Below are 21,940 nucleotides of genomic sequence, written 5' to 3' on the forward strand. Positions count from 1 at the left end.
CCATTTCCACTTTAGATCAAAGCAAAGCTGAAGCTACAACAACAGTTCTTAAAATGTATGAACCTAAGTGTTACGAAAAAAATAAAGACAATGAATTCGGCTTGATGCCAGCTCAAACACTGTGTCTATGGAGATTTAATCCTATATCAATATATCGTGATTCTTTTTTATCACAATATTGCATTGATACTTGATATCTTTGTATCAATGTTCATTTATTAATTTGTGTGCATTGATATCATTTCCAACAATTTAATTAATAAAGAAGAAGGCCTTCTAAATATGGAAGAGTGGAAATTGTAAAACTGTAATTTCTCCATGCGGTCAGCGCCACTTCTATGGCCCTGTTTACTCCTGGTATTAAGATGTGCTATAGCTGGACAAGTGGGACACACCACCATTTACACCTAGTCATAATATAAAAAAACCAGCATCTCTTTTAAGCACTCGTGTTTGGATTTCAAGGGGAGGGTCTCAGATTTCATGACGCCATATTCCAATCATTACGTCAGTGTATTACTCTATAATAATATAGCGCAAGAAAAGAAAAAGAAAAAAGCACTGAAAACCGGGGCACCGATTCTTTTAATTAAACTTGAATTTAATCTATGCACAAGCATATTTTGAGCTGAAATCTCAGTTATTTTAGTGGAGTACATGTATAAACTAAGATTTAGTTGTGCGTGCTTCTCATCTGTGTCCCTGCATGTTGATATCAGGCATACTGAAGAAGCTCCACGAAGTCTTGTGCATGTACATGTATTTGCTTTTTCAGAGCAGATGGTTATTTCCTTTTAAAGCTGCATGTTACCATCAAATTTAAAGCTCTTGTTTTAGTGCAGCAGTTGACTGACAGGTGTGTAGGTGACTGAATGGTGTGTTTGAACACATTGGAACAGATGAGCATTTACACTATGAGTTCAACTGCGTTTTTTTTGACCACTTTCAACTCCAACCGTCCAACTGTCTCTCTGACCCACACCACACTCAGAGCAACTTCTAAAGAGCATGTTAAGTTTAAAGAGCACCTATTATGGTTTTTCAAATATGACCTTTCATGTAGTGTGTTATATAGCTGTTTGTGAATGTAAAAAAGTCTGCAAAGTTTCAAAAATCAAAGTGCACGAAATATGGAGTTATTGACACCCAAAAGAAAGAATCGATTCTGAACACCTGAAATGAGTCGTTAGTAATTCCAGACTTACTTCCTGTACTAACCTACGTAATTTGGTAACAAAAAACCCACCTATGGTCTGTCTACATGTACAGCCAGTGCACGCTGTTAGCCTGTTAGCCTCTGCTAACCGGCTAACTCAAGTTATTGTCAAACTACATATAAACTTACCACTGAGAAGGTCCTGTTCTCGTTGTGCTTGGTGGTTCGGGTTGATCTTACGATGTATCACTATTGGACTCGGGCTCAAATTGGTAAGGTAAACAGACATTTTTTGTTTCCTTTCCAACACGCGCTCTAAGCGGTAGACCAATCAGAGCAGAGTAGGCTCTCTGAAAGGAGGAGTTTAGTATGAGTCCTTTAGAACGGATCATTGAAGGAGTCGTTTTTGACACTGGGGAAAAAAGGTAATGCTGCAATTTAAATGATGAGCAAATAAAAGTGTTTTTTGACCTTGGATGCATGTAAATCAATTGTATGAGACCTTTAAAACAAAATTAGGCACGTTTAAAAATCGTAATAGGTGCACTTTAAGTGCTTCTGAAGCGTTTTGACATGGGCACCATCTGCAGAGGTTCACACCAAATTCCTGTGAAAATATTAGTGAGGACTTTTATTGTAAACACAACACCCTCGGGTTTCCCTTTAATTTAATGTTTGCGTAATGACAAATGTTCTTGGTCACTGCAGGTTCATACATGCAGTGTTTAATGCCACGCACTGACACAGGAGGAGACGCCCGCTTACTATTTCTGTGGAGATGATGTAATGAAGAAACATTTTTAAATACACACAGTCTCAAAGGTCTTCCATTATGTGAAATAAGGACACACATATTTTACTATTGCATAATATAATATAATATAATATAATATAATCTGGCTGGGTTCCATTAACAGTGTCAATTTCAAATTGTCCAAGATACTTTCTTGCATATTTTGTTTTTTTGTTAAGAAAATCATACATCCCTATTGTATTATATGATTCCAAGTTAAATATAAATAAACAACTTCTTAAAGGGGTCATGCCTTAATTTGTATGACAATTAAAGGGATAGTTCACACAAAACTGAAATTCTCTCATTATTTACTCACCTTCATGATATCCCAGGTGTGTAGGGCTTTCTTTTTTCACCAGAACACATTTGAAGAAAAATAGAAAATATCTTAGCTCAGTAGGTCCTTAAAATGCAAGTGAATGGCGATTTCTCTTTTGACAGTCAGCATAAACTTCATTCATTCAACACCAGCTGTTAAATTAATGTCTTCTAAAGCGCCACAATCGCTTTTTAACTGTAAATCATGCTTCCAGTCGGCAGCGGTATGCGCATATGACATAATCGCATTGGCATTTGAAACACGAGAGAACTGACACATGTGCGTCACAGTCGGAAGAGCAGCGCTGTTTACAAGTGAGATGGAGGAATGCTATACAGTAGCTTGGTAGATTTTGGTTTAACTCTTTATTTATCTTTTTTTTTTTTTTTTTACCCACAATGGTGCATGTGTGCGCTTATCATGGATGTCTCAACCGAGTGGAGAATGTGAGATTAAGTCCGTATCATGGCAAAGGTAATACATCACACGAGAGACCGCTTAAATTCCACCCTATCGGAAACGTTGGATTATAGTTAAAAAGTACTTAAATATTTATCTTTTTTGCACCAAAAGTGATCGTATCACTTTAGAAGGCATTAATTTAACAGCTGGAGTTGTATCTATGACATTTTTGCTGACTGTCTGTGATATTTGGAGCTTCAATAGAGAAATCTCCATTCACTTGCATTTTAAGGACCTACTGAGCTAAGATATTTTTCAAATTTTCTTCAAATGTGTTCTGGTGAAGACGGAAAGTCATACACACCTGAGATATCATGAGGGTGAGTAAATAATGAGAGAAATTTCATTTTTGGGTGAACTATCCCTTTAATAGCCATAATCATGAAAGCCCTAAAACTGACAATTCCATCATATGACAAAACACATTCCACTTAAGCAGCCTACAGTTTTCCTTTTATCACATGACTTTGACAATGATGTCAAAGGCTTTTGAAGGGAAACTCCATCCTCACCTCTTTTCCAGTGAGGATGTGCTTGGCCAGTTTGACCTTGGCGAAGTTGCCTTTGCCAATAGTTTTCAAAAGCCTGTAGCAGCCGATGTGGGGCTGCTCATCTGCCGTGGAGTGGGGCATGTTAGAGCGCCCCCCGGGTTTTGAGTCGGAGTGAGACTGCAAAGACAGAGCAAAAAGAGAGTTTAGGCTGATGTTTGTTTACCTCAACTTTTCCAGAAACCCATTCTTCACCTGGGAACAGTTATGAAGGTTGAACCTAAATGCATAGATGAGAGCTTTGCAGAGCACTGCTTTAATAATACACTTATCAGCGCTTGAGCATTTCTGATTGGACAGGACTGTCGCCAGTTGCCATCCCATTCTCACACTAAACAGACATGCAGGAAGACAGAAAAAGAAGAGTAAGAGAGGCAGAAAAAAGGAGCAAAGATGATCAGAAAAGAGACTATATGTGGGGGGAAGGGAAGATGTGTGATACTGCAAATTTGGTCACAGAACAGAATGCAGTCAGGGGAAGATTAAAAAAAAAAAAAAAAAAAAAAAAAACTAGCCAGGAAACTGATGGAGATCATGCCAAAGTGAGAGATCAAAGCGTGTTTGAAAACTGGGATTTCTCTTCACTGGTCGGAGATACAGTGCTGTGGAAAAGTATTTGTCCCCATCCTGATTTCTTCTGTTTTTGTGCATTTCTCATACTAAATTGTTTCGAAAATTCAAACAAAATCTAACAAAACAAAAGGCAATTGGAGTAAACACAAAATAACATTTTTAAATGATAATGTTATTTATTGAAGCAAAAAAGTTATCCAATACCAACAAACAGAACTTTACAAATAGAAATTCCAGAAATGATGAGGAAAAATGTGATTGAAATACATCAGTCAGGAAAAGGCTGCAAAGCTATTTCAAAGGCGCTGGGACTGCAAAGAACCACAGTGAGAGCCATTATCTTCAAATGGAGAAAATCGGCACAGTAGTGAACCTTCCCAGAAGTGGCCGACCTTCCAAAATTCCTCAAAGAGCACAGCGATAACTCATCCAAGAAGTCACAAAAAAGCCAAGGACAACATCCAAGGAACTGCAGGCCTCTCTCATGTCAATAAAGGTCATTATTCATGACTCCACTATCAGAAAGACACTGGCCAAAAATGCCATCCATGGAAGAGTGGCGAGGCGAAATCCACTGCTAGCCCAGAAGAACATTAAGGCTCATCTGAATATTCCCAAAACACACCATGATGATCCTCAAAGTTGTTAGGAGAATGTTCTGTGGACTGACGAGTCAAAAGTGGAATGAAGAAGAGTGGGCAAAAATTCCACCAAAACCTTGTGAAAGACTGATCTCCAGTTACCTGAAGTGTTTGGTTGCAGTTGTTGAGGGCAGAGGGCAGTTAGTTTTTCACATGGGTGATACAGGTGTTGGATAACTTTTTCGGAGCATCTATTTGCATCCCCGGTGTAAACAGCAACTGCAACACAGTGCAGCTATTTGCAACCCAGCAGTCTGGTGGAACCACAGAAATATGCGACAAAATAACCAGTAGATGTTGCAGCAGTGGCATGGGGAGAAAAGATGGTGTGTGAATGTGTACAGTTGTCCTAGCGACCGCGGTTCAAATCCACCTTTTGTTCCACTCTTTTTCCCATTCCACTTTCTGTTTCCACTCTTAATATTTCCTTTAATACTAATTTAATAACAGATAAAATAGAATATTAATGTTGATTTCATCACAGTGATTTGGTCAAGGCGAATGATGAGGAGTGCAGAAAAGGGTTTGATCCGGAGGAGGGGTCTGATGATCACACTCGTTTCCGAGTGAAACCATGGTTACTGTAGTAAAACCAAGGTTGTTTTTCAAGTTAAGGTTAAGGTTAGGTTTAGGGGTAGAGGTTAATGTAGTATGTCTGTGGGACTCTAAATAAACACAATAAACACACTGCAGTGATGCGCATACTGTATGTTAGTATTTTAATATGGGTGTAAATAGTATCTGACACCATTTGCACCAGGGTGCAATTAGTATCTACCATTATTTAATCTAAAACAATTCAGTATGAAAAACATCCAAAAATAGAAAAAATCAGGTGTGATACTTTTTCACAGCACTGTACATACAGCTCTCTGTGTGTTGACTGGGGAACAGTGCATCAATTGTGGCCTGTCCTTCTCTGTGAGCTCACAATCTGAGGACAGCCCACTAGCCAGTGCCGTTAGCCAGTGAGGTGAGCACATCAACATGAACAGACTGTCTATTATCTGGCGCATCGCAGTTTAACAACAGCGTTAATGCCAACACGATCATATTTGTTCATGTGACAAGTCTGTCCCTGCAGTCTGGATTGCATCCATATGTCAGTGTGCTGAGGGTGCCCTTTATCAACTGGTGGCAATCATCTACAGAACTACAGAATTTCAAGACTCAAAGTGCTCGATAGGTCTGTGGTACAATTTACATATTCCTACTAACTCTCACACACTTGTGGAGCAAAATTAAGTTGCTTAGAAGCTGGTAACTGGTTAATAATTTCATTACGCTATTTTGTTTTTCTTTTACAGTAAACGTATGGAATTACATCACATCCTGTTGCTTGGAAAAAAGACTCTTTTTAGTTGAAACTAGTGCTGTCAAAATGAACGTGCTAATTTTTGCGATATTGATATTTGAAATATTTAATGCGTTAAAAACAATTAATGCGGTTGTATTTTTTTTTTTACTTCCTGTGGCGTCTGACGTGTGTGCGACATGTAGCACAGTCCATCAAACACTCAGGAATTAAGTGAACAGCAAGTTGCATATGGACAGAAGCAAGAATCACTCATTCAGGATGTTACAAGATGGAATTCGACCCTAGAAATGGTCAATCTAATCCAGCGAAACAAATCTCCACTGACCACTACCCTGGCTCAGCAAAAGAACAATGTTGCCATGTTGATTTCACAGGAGCTTGCCAAACTGCAAAAGCTGGAGGAACTACTTGAACCTTGCAGGTAAGTTAATATTTCTTTCTTCTCTCTGACTCTTGTTCTGTTTTCTCTCTCTTTCTCTCTCCCCCTCCCTATGTGTTGTTTGTGTGTGTGTGTACATGTAGCATACAGACAGGAAAGTAATGTGTTTGTGTAATTAATACCGATTTACTGACATGTTTACAACATCTTGTGTTTTCCATTGCAGATATGTGACTGAACTGCTGGGGGGAGAGCATTATGTCTCCTGTTCAGTGGTGTTGCCAGCCTTGTGCCACTTGTTCAGAATTATGGAGTCCACAGACGATGATCCAGTCTATGTAGTGAAATTCAAAAAAGACTTTACAACAGACCTAGCTAAACGGAAGAACAGCACCAACCTCACATGGCTGAAGATCGCTATTGCACTTGACCCAAGGTTTAAAGACCTAAAGTGTCTTCCCAAAGATGAAAGGGATGAGGTTTGGACTTCAGTAAGCAACCTGGTAATGACAGAAAGTCCTGAAAAACAACCATCTGAAGAGACAACAGCAAAACAGCCGCCAAAGAAGAGAAGGATGTCTGTCTTGGTGATTTCTTCTGATACAGATACAGATGAAGAGCCCATAGAACAATGTCTGAACTGCTACAAAGTAGAGGCCAAAATGGACATGGAGGGGTGTCCACTACAGTGGTGGACAAAGAGAAAAGCAACGTATGTCAGGCTGGCATCCATTGTACGCAAGTATCTGTCAACCCCTGCAACCAAAGTGCCTTGTGAGAGGTTGTTCTCGCTCTCAGGTCACATCATTCAAAAGAAGAGAGCTTCATTGTCCCCAGACAATGTAAAAGGACTGGTCTGTCTCAGTAACTGGCTGAATGTAAAGGAGGTCTAAGCCAAATTGTTTCTAGTTAATATTCTGAACTCTCAGCAATATTATTTTATGTCGAGTACAATTGTTTGTGTTCTTTCCCTGTTATTGTTTTCATATTTGTAAGGCCTATTTTGAGGACCTTTTTGCAATTCACTTGAACATTGAAAACATGTTTTTTTTATTGGCCTTGATAGTTTTGAAATTCAAAATGGCACTTTAACATATAGGCCTGTGTTTTGTTATTTCTGTAAGAAATATGCCTTTCAAACCAACAGTCAATTTTGAGGGCTTGATGGTTTATTGGAAATCTGTTGTTCACAGGAGAGAATCTGTGTTCCAAAAAAAAAAAAAAAAAAGCTAATAAACAATAATGTTTGAATTTAAATATAGTTTCTTTGTGTTGATTTTACATTAATTACCATTTTACATTTGTAATATCCATTATTACAAGCTTCAGTCTTAAGAAAAAAAGCGATTAATCGCAATTAATTGCAAAAACAAATATGCGATTAGTTAATTTTTTTTAATCAATTGACAGCCCTAACTGAAACTGGTAAGTATGTGGTTTGAATCTGAAAACTGCCTGATTGCATGTTATGCATGAAGCCATCTGTGACTTGAAGACCTTTTTGACAATCATCTAACCTATAATTACTACATATAAATGCAAGATTAATCCAAATATTGCTTACCTGCTTATCCTTTTTTTTTTTCTTTTTTTTATGTGGAACAAGCTTTTCATAATATATTATATTATAGGGAATTTGGACTTATTCATGAAGTCGCTTATAAATATTGGTAGTGCTGTTTTTTTGGACATTTATTTCCAGAATAAAATAATGTTTTGCTGGTGCTTGGCTCCCAGAGCACAATACATTGTGACCAACCAATAACTGCAGATGTCTAGTCCCCACCTAATGTTCGAGCTGCACTCTACAGTGGTGTCAAATGCATAGTCCAATCTGACCCGCGCGGCAACATTTAGCACCTGCAGATTCACGCTTTTCATCTGAAATGTTTCATTGCTTATTTTGTTAGTCGCTTAATGAAAAGTACAGTTTCTACTCAAAGAATTATATGAAAAACATTTAGCTTTTAGTCCCAGATTTAAACATTACATAAAGCAAAATAATACCCGTCATTTTTTTATTTTTGCTAAGGCAAGTATCACTAATATATCATCACTTATTGAGGAGAGGTGTGCTATTACATTTCTAAGCAATCAGACTTACAATTTTTGCCCACTGGATGACAGGATCTGCAAATAAATCCCATAGACTTGAAGGATGTACCTGAGCCATATCTAGATGCAATATATAAACAGAGACTTGATAGTGAGTAGGCATGTGACGGTATTCGGTTATACGGTATATCATGATAAATAACATGCACGATATTGTTATAGTGGGCACTTAAAAATACCGTAAATAATTCTAGACTACCTTTTGGCCATTTTATTTAAATTTTTCTGATCGTACAGTAGTGTTTTTCCCATCAACGAATCAATATTCACAACACTGCGTGTATGCGGCTCAAATGATACATGTGTACTCTGATGTAAATAAACCAGTGTGAAGAGAAACGTGGCTAAAGGTGGAACGCTGCTGACCCTTTATCCGCATTCTAATAGGGTTAAGTCGGTATAGTGGAAGTATCTGGGGTTACAAAAATGCAGAGGGATTGTTGGTTAGGCTTGGGAATCGAAAGGAATTTTACAATTTCAGTTCCGATTCCTTTTAACGATTCCAGTTCCTTAACAGTTCCAGTAACAATCCCAGTAATTCTTTTAGTAAAATTTTTTAAATAATTATTTGGAAGTGAGAAATGCAATTCTTATTGCATTTATTACCCTCTGCTGTCTGTTACCAAATAATGAGATCATTTCAGATTTCTACAGTGCAGATATAACCAATCAGAAATACATTTAATACAGTTCTTGTAAAAGGTGTGTTTGCAGACTATTTAGAGACAGAAATACAATCCAATAATAGATCTATATTTTAAATAAACAAATCTAAACCAACAAGAAATGTGATGGCATATTCATTTATTTTATAAAATTCCACTTATTACAACAAAACTCGTGCAGTGTTTCCTCTATATGCATTCAGCAGCAGTGCACCATACACTGCACACTGTTGAATGGTGATATGAAATGAAAAACACACAAAAATACATCCACATGCTCACAGTGATGTCACCATTTAGCTGTCCAACAAAGGCTGTTTGTGAGTGCGTGTGCACAACATAGAAACAGGATAACCGACAAATTCGGCACGGGATTGCACGCAAATTTAATAATCCCTGCATGGTCCATGTTCATAATGTGGGGAATTCCCGCAATCTTTGATTCACTTAAACATTTATGGATCGGTAGGCCAATCCATACAGATGAACAATTTAAATCAGTAGTCTTGTCTTTGTATCAAACTGTAATTCAAGAACTTGTGCAAGTAAATCAGCTTTATTGCATCCATCTCTCCCTCTCTCATGCACCTCAATGAACGCTTGAGTTTCATATCAGCGCGCAGAGTAAGTCATAGATTGTTGCATATTTACTGAACTTAAAGATTCAACATGCAAATGGAGTTGTACCGTGTCTCTCTGTAGGCGAGCAATGTTATTACCGCTCCCGTTTTTAATCAACAAAGCAAAGCTGTTAATATACAAGCATGCAATATCGGAGCGATCTAGTTTTTCCGCCTTTCAAATCGCCGCATTTTCATATCACTCCCACATATTACAGCACCTTTGATAAGAAAGGCAGAAACAGTAAAAATGCTTTGTGTAAAATGCTACCAGAACTACTCTGGGTGAAGCGAACCTACTGCAGGAAGAAGAGAAACACTTAAACACCTGTTACATCTGTCATCTCCATCTCTCTGAAACCCCATCTGAACTGTACAGGTATTTTCTCTGCCATGTGAATCAGTCAGTTTGGTAAATATAAATATTTTAAATATTTTATGTACAAGTTTGCATATAGTCATTTTAATACTATAAAATTAATAATATACATATGAACACACACACACATATACACATATATATATATATATATATATATATATATATATATATATATATATATATATATATATATATATATATATATATATATATATATACACACACACACACACACACACACACACACACAGTGCATCCGGAAAGTATTCACAGCGCTTCACTTTTTCCACATTTTGTTATGTTACATCCTTATTCCCAAATGGATTAAATTCATTATTTTCCTCAAAATTCTACAAACAATACCCCATAATGACAATGTGAAAGAAGTTTGTTTGAAATCTTTGCAAATTTATTAAAAATAAAAAACAAAAAAAACAAAAATCACATGTACATAAGTATTCACAGCCTTTGCCATGACACTCAAAATTGAGCTCAGGTGCATCCTGTTTCCACTGATCATCCTTGAGATGTTTCTACAACTTGGAGCCCACCTGTGATAAATTCAGTTGATTGGACATGATTTGGAAAGGCACACACACCTGTCTATATAAGGTCCCACAGTTAACAGTGCATGTCAGAGCACAAACCAAGCCATGAAATCCAAGGAATTGTCTGTAGACCTCCGAGACAGGATTGTATCGAGGCACAGATCTGGGGAAAAGAAAAATTTCTGCAGCATTGAAGGTCCCAATGAGCACAGTGGCCTCCATCCGTAAATGGAAGAAGTTTGGAACCACCAGGACTCTTCCTAGAGCTGGCCGCCCAGACAAACTGAGCGATCGGGGGAGAAGGGCCTTAGTCAGGGAGGTGATAAAGAACCCGATGGTCACTCTGACAGAGCTCCAGCGTTACTCTGTGGAGAGAGGAGAACCTTCCAGAAGAACAACCATCTCTGCAGCACTCCACCAATCAGGCCTGTATGGTAGAGTGGCCAGACGGAAGCCACTCCTCAGTAAAAGGCACATGACAGCCCGCCTGGAGTTTGCCAGAAGGCACCTGAAGGGCTCTCAGACCATGAGAAACAAAATTCTCTGGTCTGATGAAACAAAGATTGAACTCTTTGGCCTGAATGGCAAGCGTCATGTCTGGAGGAAACCAGGCACTGCTCATCACCTGGCCAAACCCATCCCTACAGTGAAGAATGGTGGTGGCAGCATCATGCTGTGGGGATGTTTTTCAGCAGCAGGAACTGGGAGACTAGTCAGGATTGAGGGAAAGATGAATGCAGCAATGTACAGAGACATCCTTGATGAAAACCTGCTCCAGAGCGCTCTGAACAACGACCCTAAGCACACAGCCAAGATAACAGAGGAGTGGCTATGGGACAACTCTGTGAATGTCCTTGAGTGGCCCATCCAGAGCCCAGACTTGAACCCAGTTGAACATCTCTGGAGAGATCTGAAAATGGCTATGCACCAACGCTCCCCATCCAACCTGATGGAGCTTGAGAGGTCCTGCAAAGAAGAATGGGAGAAACTGCCCAAAAATAGGTGTGCCAAGCTTGTACCATCATACTCAAAAAGACTTGAGGCTGTAATTGGTGCCAAAGTTGCTTCAACAAAGTATTGAGCAAAGGCTGTGAATACTTGTATACATGTTTTCATTTTTTATTTTTAATAAATTTGCAAAGATTTCAAACAAAATTCTTTCACATTGTCATTATGGGGTATTGTTTGTAGAATTCTGAGGAAAATAATGAATTTAATCCAACCTGGAATAAGGCTGTAACATAACAAAATGTGGAAAAAGTGAAGCGCTGTGAATACTTTACGGATGCACTGTGTGTGTGTGTGTGTATGTATCTATCTATCTATATATATATATATATATACACTATATTGCCAAAAGTATTCGCTCATCTGCCTTTAGACGCATATGAACTTAAGTGACATCCCCTTCTTAATCCATAGGGTTTAATATGACGTCGGCCCACCCTTTGCAGCTATAACAGTTTCAACTCTTCTGGGAAGGCTTTCCACAAGGTTTAGGAGTGTGTTTATGGGAATTTTTGACCATTCTTCCAGAAGCGCATTTGTGAGGTCAGACACTGATGTTGGACGAGAAGGCCTGGCTCACAGTCTTTGCTCTAATTCATCCCAAAGGTGCTCTATCGGGTTGAGGTCAGGACTCTGTGCAGGCCAGTCAAGTTCTTCCACACCAAACTCGCTCATCCATGTCTTTATGGACCTTGCTTTGTGCACTGGTGCGCAGTCATGTTGGAACAGGAAGGGGCCATCCCCAAACTGTTCCCACAAAGTTGGGAGCATGGAATTGTCCAAAATCTCTTGGTATGCTGAAGCATTCAGAGTTCCTTTCACTGGAACTAAGGGGCCAAGCCCAGCTCCTGAAAAACAACCCCACACCATAATCCCCCCTCCACCAAACTTCACAGTTGGCACAATGTAGTCAGACAAGTACCGTTCTCCTGGCAACCGCCAAACCCAGACTCGTCCATCAGATTGCCAGATGGAGAAGCTTGATTCGTCACTCCAGAGAACGCGTCTCCACTGCTCTAGAGTCCAGTGGCAGCGTGCTTTATACCACTGCATCCGATGCTTTGCATTGCACTTGGTGATGTATGGCTTGGATGCAGCTGCTCGGCCATGGAAACCCATTCCATGAAGTTCTTTATGCACTGTTCTTGAGCTAATCTGAACGCCACATGAACTTTGGAGGTCTGTAGCGATTGATTCTGCAGAAAGTTGGTGACCTCTGCGCACTATGCGCCTCAGCATCCGCTGACCCCGCTCTGTCATTTTACGTGGCCTACCACTTCGTGGCTGAGTTGCTGTCATTCCCAATCACTTCCACTTTGTTATAATACCACTGACAGTTGACTGTGGAATATTTAGTAGCGAGGAAATTTCACGACTGGACTTGTTGCACAGGTGGCATCCTATCACAGTACCACGCTGGAATTCACTGAGCTCCTGAGAGCGGCCCATTCTTTCACAAATGTTTGTAGAAGCAGTCTGCATGCCTAGGTGCTTCATTTTATACACCTGTGGCCATGGAAGTGATTGGAACACTTGAATTAAATTATTTGGATGGGTGAGCGAATACTTTTGGCAATATAGTGTATATGTATATAGGCCTATATATTATATATAATTATATTTTATAAGCAAGTTCTCTCTCAGGATTTCATCTGTTAACATTTTCAATGCATTTTGTCAACATTAAAAGGCCATTTAATGTAACTGGTGAGTACTGACTAGTATTCTTAAAGTGATCATTTCTGATAAAACCTTTATGCTTTTCTTCCAGGGAACACAAAATGAGATATTAGGGAGAGTGTAAGTTTCAGTCACCATTCACTTTCACTGTATAGAAAATAAATAAATAAGCAGTGACAGTGAATGGTGACTGGAACTAACATTCTGCCTAAAATCATCTTATGTGTTCCACAGAAGAGAGTACAGAGGCTTGAGGATGAGTAATGACAGAAATTTCATTTTTTGGGTGAACTGCCCTTTAATGTATTTGTTAAAAGTATCTGCCAAAACCAACAACATAATGTAATTCAGCACGTTGCATCACATCTTGCTAAGAAAGAAGTGACTGAAGAGAACGACCATAATTAGGCTATATACTTTAAAAATAATTTCATCCGAATAAAACTAGAGGTAAAAACTGAGATAGTATCTCCCCGTGAGACTGATTTAAATTTTTAGATGTTTTAATAAATGTTATTAAAAAAAAAAAAGAAGAAAAAAATCCTAGGGGAAACACCTTTAACTTATCTGTATCTTTAATTATACGTTGTCATATGAACAACCATTAAGTACCTGCACTGCTTGATTTAATAGAGACACAGGTCATCATTAAATAAACATTAACAGTTCCAGAGACAGTTTAGACTGTTATGTAGCCTAATGTTGTACTTTAGGCTTGTGAGATTTCAACAGTTTTTATTAAATTTCAAGTTGGACATTCATAACTTGCACATCAGTATAAGATTTCTTGTATACTGGACTATAAATGGAAGCGCTGTATGTTTCACTCTGTAGATTCAAAAGGACACTGGCACTGGCAGAGCTGTGTTTTTTACACTGTAGGGTCAGTAGAGTCGGTGCTCCAGCCGCATCGGCGGAAAATTGCACGCTGGAGAACAGTTAACAGAATCGAATGTCATGAGGATCATATGATTCCAGTATGTTTTAAAAAATGGAACCGGTTCTGAACAAGAACTTTCTTCTGTTCTCTGTTCCCAGCCCTATTGTTGGTTGGAGTTTCCATTTGTGTAAAACGTGGGAGACAAGTGGCAGTGAAACTGCCGTGGACAACATGTCCGCTCATCCGTGGGACAATCATTGCGTTCAATTCAGCAAGCTAAAGGTAAGTTGTGACAGTTCTGCTTGTTTTTCCAAACTGTTTTTGAAAATTGAGAGACAACACTCTAAGAGACAACTAAGTGACCACTAAGATGACAAACAAAGTGAACTCTTTTTGCCATTTGCAGATAATGTGTAGCTTGATTTCTAGTGGCCAGAGAGTAGCTAAAACTCTGCTAGCTACAGAGTAACATTTGCGTCTCGTAGTAACAACTAAAATACAGTTGTAATCAGATAATAGTAAGTCCTGTGATTAATAACGGCAATGTGGCACAATGATAATTTCAATATTAATTTCAATTTGGAACGCCACGCAATCGTACGTTGCCATACAGTGTGTGAACTTACGGTTATTAAATTAAAGATAAAATTAGTCTAGCCTTACTTTAACAATAGCCTCAACAAGACAAGGTCTGTCCTTATCTGTAATGACCATTTAAATAGTAAGACATCAACTAAATAGGGCCCTGGGTAGCTCAGCTAATATTGACACGGACTACCACCCCTGGAGTCGTGAGATCGAATCCAGAGTGTGCTGAGTGACTCCAGCCAGGTCTACTAAGAAACCAAATTGACCCGGTTGCTAGGGAGGGTAGAGTCACATGGGGTAACCTCCTCGTGGTCGCGATTAGGGGTTCTAGCTCTCAGTGGTGCACGTGGTAAGTTGCACGTGGATCGCGGAGAGTAGAATGAGCCTCCACATGCTGGGTGTCTCCGCGGTGTCATGCACAGCGAGCCAAGTGATAAGATGCGCGGACAGTCTCAGAAGCGGAGGCAACTAAATGTTATATTTGATTATGTATCTATGGTGTTGATGGTAGATTTTTAAACGTTCAAGGTTCTTTTCAAAGTTCTTTGTTATCTGTTAAAGGCCAGTTTGGTATTGAAAATGTAATTAAACTTTTTATTGAGAGAACAACAAAGTTAGTTTATCGTTCAACCCGTTTTTGTAATGTAATTCAATACCGTTATAATACCGTATACCGTGATAAAAGCTTCAGCAATTATCATGACATGAAAATTTTATACAATCACATGCCTAATAGTGTGCAAAGACAACTTCACATGGACAAGACCTCACAGATTTTCTTCAGTGTGTCCGATACAAACATGCAGATGAGAGGCAAACACTAATGCATCCCGTAGTGTGTGTGCAGGGGCTCACGACCTCCCGAGTGTCAGAAATTGCACCGTGTATGCCCAGCCTAAGGGTACAAATCAGCTATGGTACAAAGTCATAAACAAAGAACAAGAAGACAGTGAAATCGCAAAGGTCATCTAGTCTCAAATAATCACCTTCACGTTTTTCCATCCTTGGATGTGCACTTTGCAGACATCCTATGCATTTTTTATGCAGGTTTATCCTTACTGCGTGACAAAAAGGAAGTTCTAATGACACTGCAGTGAGTGTGTCACACTGGGCTGCTATGCTGTGTGAGAAGGTCTGCAGTGAGAGTAACAGGGAAGTGCAGTCCACACATGAACATAAGATCTTCAGTACATCAGCACTTTTGCTCAGACAAAATCCTCATTCAAACATTAACCTGTCACATGCGTAGGGTTGCAGCGGTATACCGGTTTCACGGTATACCACGGTATGAAAATTGACGGTTATTATACCATGTACATTTGCTTATCTAAGGTATTGAGAAAAACAATCGGACGGAGAATCTCACCTGCACGTGCGCATCTCCTTTCCTCCTCGACTGTGTCAGACAGACTTGCCCCACACACACACACGCAGAGGAGAAAATGTCAGAGAGAAGCGAGGCAAGGGTGTCTGACATAAGTGAGTGTGTGTGTGAGTTAAAGCAGTGTTTCTCAACTGGTGGTTCGCAGGTCTATTCGGACTGGGTCGCGGACAGCAGGGAAAGAACAATGCCATGGTTCTCCCATTGAATATATTTCAGCGGCCGCCCAAGTGATAGTCTATTTAGGACTGCCGAGGCAGATCTAATGATAATCTCACAATCAGCTAAAGGCTTCTCATCTGCACTTTCGCACGAGTGTTACGGCACCAGCTCATCATGATATGCTCTGCTCTCTGGCGCTCGCATAAAATAACCGGGCTTCCCTCGATATTGCGGCGCGCAGACCTCAAAACTGATGTGACCAATTTCAATTCTAGTGAGACTTTTCAAGTTTAAAGCATTACGGAGGAAGTCAAGTCAAACCTCTCAAACAGTAGGCAGCCCTGACATGCCAAACAGCACTGAGGAGGAAAAGATCGACACTGTTATGCGCTAATTTTTTTTCATTATACATCACCTTTACAAAATTTTCACGATTTTACATGAGTAAAAGAAACTGTTCTATTTTGACAAAATGTTATAGTTTCATATGAAATAATCTAAAGGTAGAATCTATTAGACCTCATTTTATATCAACAGTGGCATTTTACAAGATGTGTTTCAGCTAGTATTTAATTTTTCATAAATACTACAATTTGTTATTATTATTACTATTATTCAAGACTAATTACACTGACCTAACCATGGTAATGAGGAGCCTTTCTTCCTGTGTAATATGTATGTTCTGTTTGAATTATGTTTGAAATTAGAAACAAACGGGATAATCATGGGCTCATATAAGTAAATATGCTCTTCAATTTTTAAGAGGAGAGAAAACTTCCTGTCACTTTTGTTGTTGATGTCAACAACAAAAATAATGTCACATGATGCATGTCCTTATACCTGAAAGCCATAAACAAATCTATGCAACATAAAAGGAAATGCGACCCAGGATACATTAAATACAGGTTACGTTTTTACTGTGGTGGGTCGCTTGACTTCCAATGAAAAATCTGGGTCCTGAAGCAAAGGTCCAGACAGGAGCAGTCTCTGCACTGTCGTGCACCTACAGTATATGTTAATTATTAATAATCATTGGACATTACTTTAAAGCTCACACAGCTGCTGTTATTTTTCATTTAGTAGTAATTTAACATGCTATGCTAACATGTACACTAAAATGCTTTAGTTATATAACATGTTATAGTTACATGCTATTTTATCATGTTTATAATTCGGTTTATTATTATAATTCTGATAGCTTTCTTATTCTATTTATTTTCAAAAGGGAGACCTTTTTTTTTTTTTTTTTTTTTTTACACATACTTCAAGTAAAAAAAAAATGGTTTCAAGTTTCAATTATAATAAAGTGTTTGCTCAACTAAAAAAAAAACCTTCCGTTTTCACTCCTTTAAGAGTCATTGTAACTGATAATAGTATTAGTGTAATAATGTATACCGTGATATTTTCTGAGTCGGTGAAAATCTCATACCGTTGCAACCCTACACATTCGAACAAATTCCTCAAACCATTGTCAGAAAAAAGCAAACCAAATCTACAATATCAATCACACCTCGGAGATGTCGTTAAACACATATGCAGTAAAGGAAAGATGACATTTTGCACACCATGATAAATCTTGTGTAATAATCACCTAACAGAGGAAAGGCTAGACTTAACACATCGACAGAGGGAGACCTGCCTCCCTTTGAGGAATAAATCACAAATGCAAAATACGGTTGCTAAGAATAATGCCTCCCTTCTCTGGAAATGTAATGCATGTGTGTGTTTTTAGCATTTTTGCCTATAGAAATACCCGCTGTGAAGTGTTTAACCTCATCAAAAGTACATGTGAAAGGTGAAGACAGACATTCCATGCTGGTTTCAAAGCCAATGCCCAGCGTTGATAGCCACAGATGAATAACCCTGAAGAGGATTTCAGAGGCGAGGAGGTCTCTGCCTAAAAATAATGACCCACATGTAGATCTCTCCAGGGGTCCGAGCTGAGAAAAATAGCTTCCTCAAAGACTGCGGCACAACAGGAAGTTCCCAGAAGTACAATGATAGAGGAGAATGAGAGAGACAGAGGAGAAAAACCCCCAAAAAGATTTGGGTTTGTTGCAAAGTCCAGATCACACTCAGGAAGCGACGTGTCTGGCTTTGTCAGGAGGAGTGGCAGCCGGAGTGAGAGGAGGCCTTCAAGAAGCTCTCTGGAAATGAGAGCTGACATGCCCGGACAGCTGGGATCCAAAACAATGGAAAAGAGTGGGAGAGGAAAGAAGAACTACAGATTGAGCCGCTCTGAAGGTTTCACCATTTCAACTGATCTACAAGTACAAGGAGTCAAACTTACAAGAGGGTCAGATGAATGATGTCATCACAGGATTACTTGTGTGGTAGAGCAGGAATATTTTAAGGAATTAAAGTGTAGATTGAAGAGATTATTGCAATGATTAAAAGCAAACTGTTAGTGTGTTCATCTCAATTATCTCAAATGAAGGGCGTTGGGTGGTATTTCGATTAAAATGTTTAATAAACAACATTACTCTGGTAGTTACTGCTTGGGAATTATATAGGCAAGGTCAGCAACAAATTACTACTATAATACTGCAGATGTTGTTCTAATTAACTAAAAACTTGTACCTTTGCATCGGTGCATCCCTAAACTCAGTATTGTTTGTAAAGGCTTAAATTCAGCATCAAAGATGAGCAGTCATGATATGTTTGTTTAGAACTGCAGTAAAGGCAAATTCATTTGAACCTTTTAGATGTTAATTAAAAGGATCCTCTGCCTACATTTTCCTTTCACCATTAAGGAAAAATACTAGAGCATTCTGTAATCAAGTTTGTTGAGCGATCGTTTCAACACTATGTTGTTCAAACGCAAATCTGATTTAAGATTTAAAAGATACAGGGTTACAGCTGCACTTTACTACTTGCACCCATAATATGCGGTCTACAATGTGTGTGGCACAATCCTTAAATTTCCTTCCTTCGAGAGATCCCTTTTTTAAATTTCTGGATATCCACAAACATTTCAATGAGTTAGGGCAGGATAAAAGCAATGAGATCTGTGGTGATTTCTCAACAGCTGCATAAATCAGTGCAGTGCAGTTTAACGGCACACCCATTTAGTAAACATCAACCATAAATCCTACAACTTCTGCCGATGATTAGGCCTTAACAGGGTTAGTCCTGCTCTTTCATATACAAATAAAACACCATAAAGTGGGCAGAAGCTTATCAATAAAAATCCCTCTGCAGAACCACAGGGCATGCTTTGGAAAAAGGTGCTTTTATGAGCTACAGGTGACCTTGCTCTACCTGTCTCCTAGAAAAAACTGTTTTGACCAGTACCTTTACCTCCATTAACCTAGCACCATTGGGAAAACCAACCAGATGATCCAGCTCCCATCTACAGAACACAACCCTTCATTTAGGCCATTCAACTACTAGGCTAATAATTCATCTGGACTTCTCATTATGCCATCACTGGAACCGGTTATAGTGAGTTCCTAGATTGTTAAATGAGAAATCAGAAGCCACTCTGAGTGCAAGATTAGTTTCATCGTTTGTCACTGTTGACATTTACGGCCCAGTTACAGAGGGCTAGTAACACAGAAGTAAAAGGTGGCAAACATGATGAAAAAGATTATGTTCTTTTTTTATTATTACTATTATTATTATTGGGACAATATCTAACATGAACAAACCAACTGATAGCCATTGTTTGGGGGGCTGCTGCGTGTAGCCTACATTACTTAAATAACGAAGTATCATATTTTTAGCATTGCTATAATCTAAAAGCCTGCATTCCACAGCTATATAGTCAACCACTCTATAATATAATACAATACATATACCAAAATTTTCCGATTAATCATGCCTTTTTTTCGAAATCACTGAGATCCTTTTTTGTTTTTTGCCATTCTGATGGTTGATGTGAACATTAATTGAAGCTCCTGACCCATATCTGCATGATTTTATGTACTGCAGCCACACGATTGGCTGATTAGATAATCACATTAATTAGGTAGGTGTACCTAATAAAGTGCTTGGTGGGTGTGTGTGTACGTATCTACCTACGTACCTACCTACCTACCTACCTACCTACGCACATACCTACCTACTAGGGATGTGCGCTAAGACTAATTTGACTGTCGTTTAGATGGAAGTTTTATAACCAACTAGTCTAAAGAGAAACCAACCTTCAGAAAACAGTAAAAAAAAAAAAAAAAAAAGTTATGCGACCCATTTAAAATACTTAATCTATTCCAAATCCGATGCTAAATTCCACTGAAAAGGGGCATTTATCTGCAACGTGCTCACCTTGAATTATGATCATTGTACATTAAATATAGAACTTGACATGCATTCACTGAATCAACATTAGCGAATATTTAATAGACATTTATTGAAAACAATTGAATGAATAGTGCAGGATCAATGGAGCAATCATTAAAAGCCTGTTCTAAATGGAAATCACCAATTAAAAGTTACTTAACATATTAAAACAGTCAGGACATTGTTAAAAATAATGAACAGGTAGACTAAACCAAATCTATGAGAGAGAAAGTAAATGTGCTGAAAAGTTGTGCATATTTCACGACGTGCAGTCGTGCATTAACCATTGATCTAATATGACAGCTGTTCGATAAAGAACGTTAACCAATAACAGTTAAGATGTAAAAAAAAAAAAAAAAAAAAAAAAAAGTAGCTATAGGATACAATAAAATATGCCTGTGACATAGCCTACAATAAACCTAATGTATTCTAAACATGACGTGCACACAGAATAAAAGATCGTTTAACACGTTAAGCAGTCAGCACCTTGTTGAAAATAACCTTCTTAATCAGCAGATTAAAAAAACTGCATACCTAGTCTAAATAAACCCTCACGTGTACTATTGACATATATTACCAGTATACAGCACTCGTGTTGAGCGATGTCTGCAAACAGTGCCTGTTTTGTAAACGTCTTTTTTTTTGTGATGTCATCAAGTTGACCCACGTGAAACACAGGTGGAGCATATCTATTTACAGATCCATTCAGGTGCATTAGCGGAGGTTGTAACTGTGCCTGTCTGTTTGATGCTTTGTTTTCTTGACCAAAACTTGTGCTCCAGATGCGTCATTAAACGTGAGGTGAACTGACCGCGGTGCCAATGCTTCCCGAACCGTGGGTGGCAAACCTTACGGTTCGTTTTTTTTACAGAGAACCGTTACACCCCTAATATATACTGTATATACACAGTGCATTCATAAAGTTTTCAGACCCCTTCATTTTGTATATTAGCCTTATGCTAAAATGCTTTATTTTTTCACATCAATCTACTCCATAATCCACTCCATAGCCCTTAATGACAAAGCAAAAACCAGATTTTTTATAACTTTGCAAATTTATTAAAAAGAAAATTGAAAATCAGTATTCAGATCCTTTGCTGTGAAATGTAGCTCAGATACATCCCATTTCTCTGGATCATCATTGAGATGTTTCTACACTTTGATTGGAGTCCACTTGTGGCAAATTCAATTGATTGGACATGATTTGGAAAGGCACACACCTGTCTATATAAAGTCTCACAGCTGAAAATGCATATCAGAGCAAAAACCAAACCATGAGGTCAAAGGAATTGCCTGCAGAGCTCAGAGACAGGATTGTGTTGAGGCACAGATCTGGGGAAGGCTACAAAAACATTTCGGCTGTATTGAAGGTTCCCAAGAGCACAGTGGCCTCCATAATTCTTAAATGGAAGAAGTCAGGAACAAATGCGACTCTTCC

The 21,940-nt window shown here is 38.7% G+C and overlaps 2 protein-coding genes across 10 annotated transcripts in view; one reads left to right on the plus strand and one right to left on the minus strand.

The window, feature by feature from the left end:
- Positions 1-21,940, minus strand: part of LOC127430498 (serine/threonine-protein kinase MARK2-like) — a 60,740-nt gene that overhangs the window by 32,174 nt on the left and 6,626 nt on the right. For 8 of the 9 annotated variants that reach the window (XM_051680308.1, XM_051680306.1, XM_051680313.1 and 5 more), the window contains exon 2: positions 3,246-3,401. The exons of the other annotated variant lie outside the window; for it this stretch is intronic. In XM_051680308.1, the coding sequence (XP_051536268.1) occupies positions 3,246-3,401 (156 nt within the window). The remainder of the gene's footprint in view (positions 1-3,245; positions 3,402-21,940) is intronic. 9 annotated transcript variants of the gene reach the window in all.
- On the plus strand, positions 6,080-7,331 carry LOC127430502 (uncharacterized). Its single transcript, XM_051680320.1, has 2 exons — positions 6,080-6,234; positions 6,419-7,331. Exons 1-2 carry the CDS (start codon positions 6,101-6,103, stop codon positions 7,083-7,085), a joined length of 801 nt encoding a protein of 266 aa, XP_051536280.1. The 5' UTR covers positions 6,080-6,100; the 3' UTR covers positions 7,086-7,331.

The sequence above is a fragment of the Myxocyprinus asiaticus genome, chromosome 40, assembly GCF_019703515.2.
Source record: "Myxocyprinus asiaticus isolate MX2 ecotype Aquarium Trade chromosome 40, UBuf_Myxa_2, whole genome shotgun sequence".
Lineage (NCBI taxonomy): Eukaryota > Metazoa > Chordata > Actinopteri > Cypriniformes > Catostomidae > Myxocyprinus > Myxocyprinus asiaticus.

Coding starts and splice junctions, on each gene's coding strand:
- LOC127430502 (XM_051680320.1), top strand. CDS start 6,101: ATGGTCAATCTAATCCAGCGAAACAAATCTCCACTGACCACTACCCTG. Junction 6,235..6,418: donor GAACTACTTGAACCTTGCAG/GTAAGTTAATAT, acceptor TTTCCATTGCAG/ATATGTGACTGAACTGCTGG.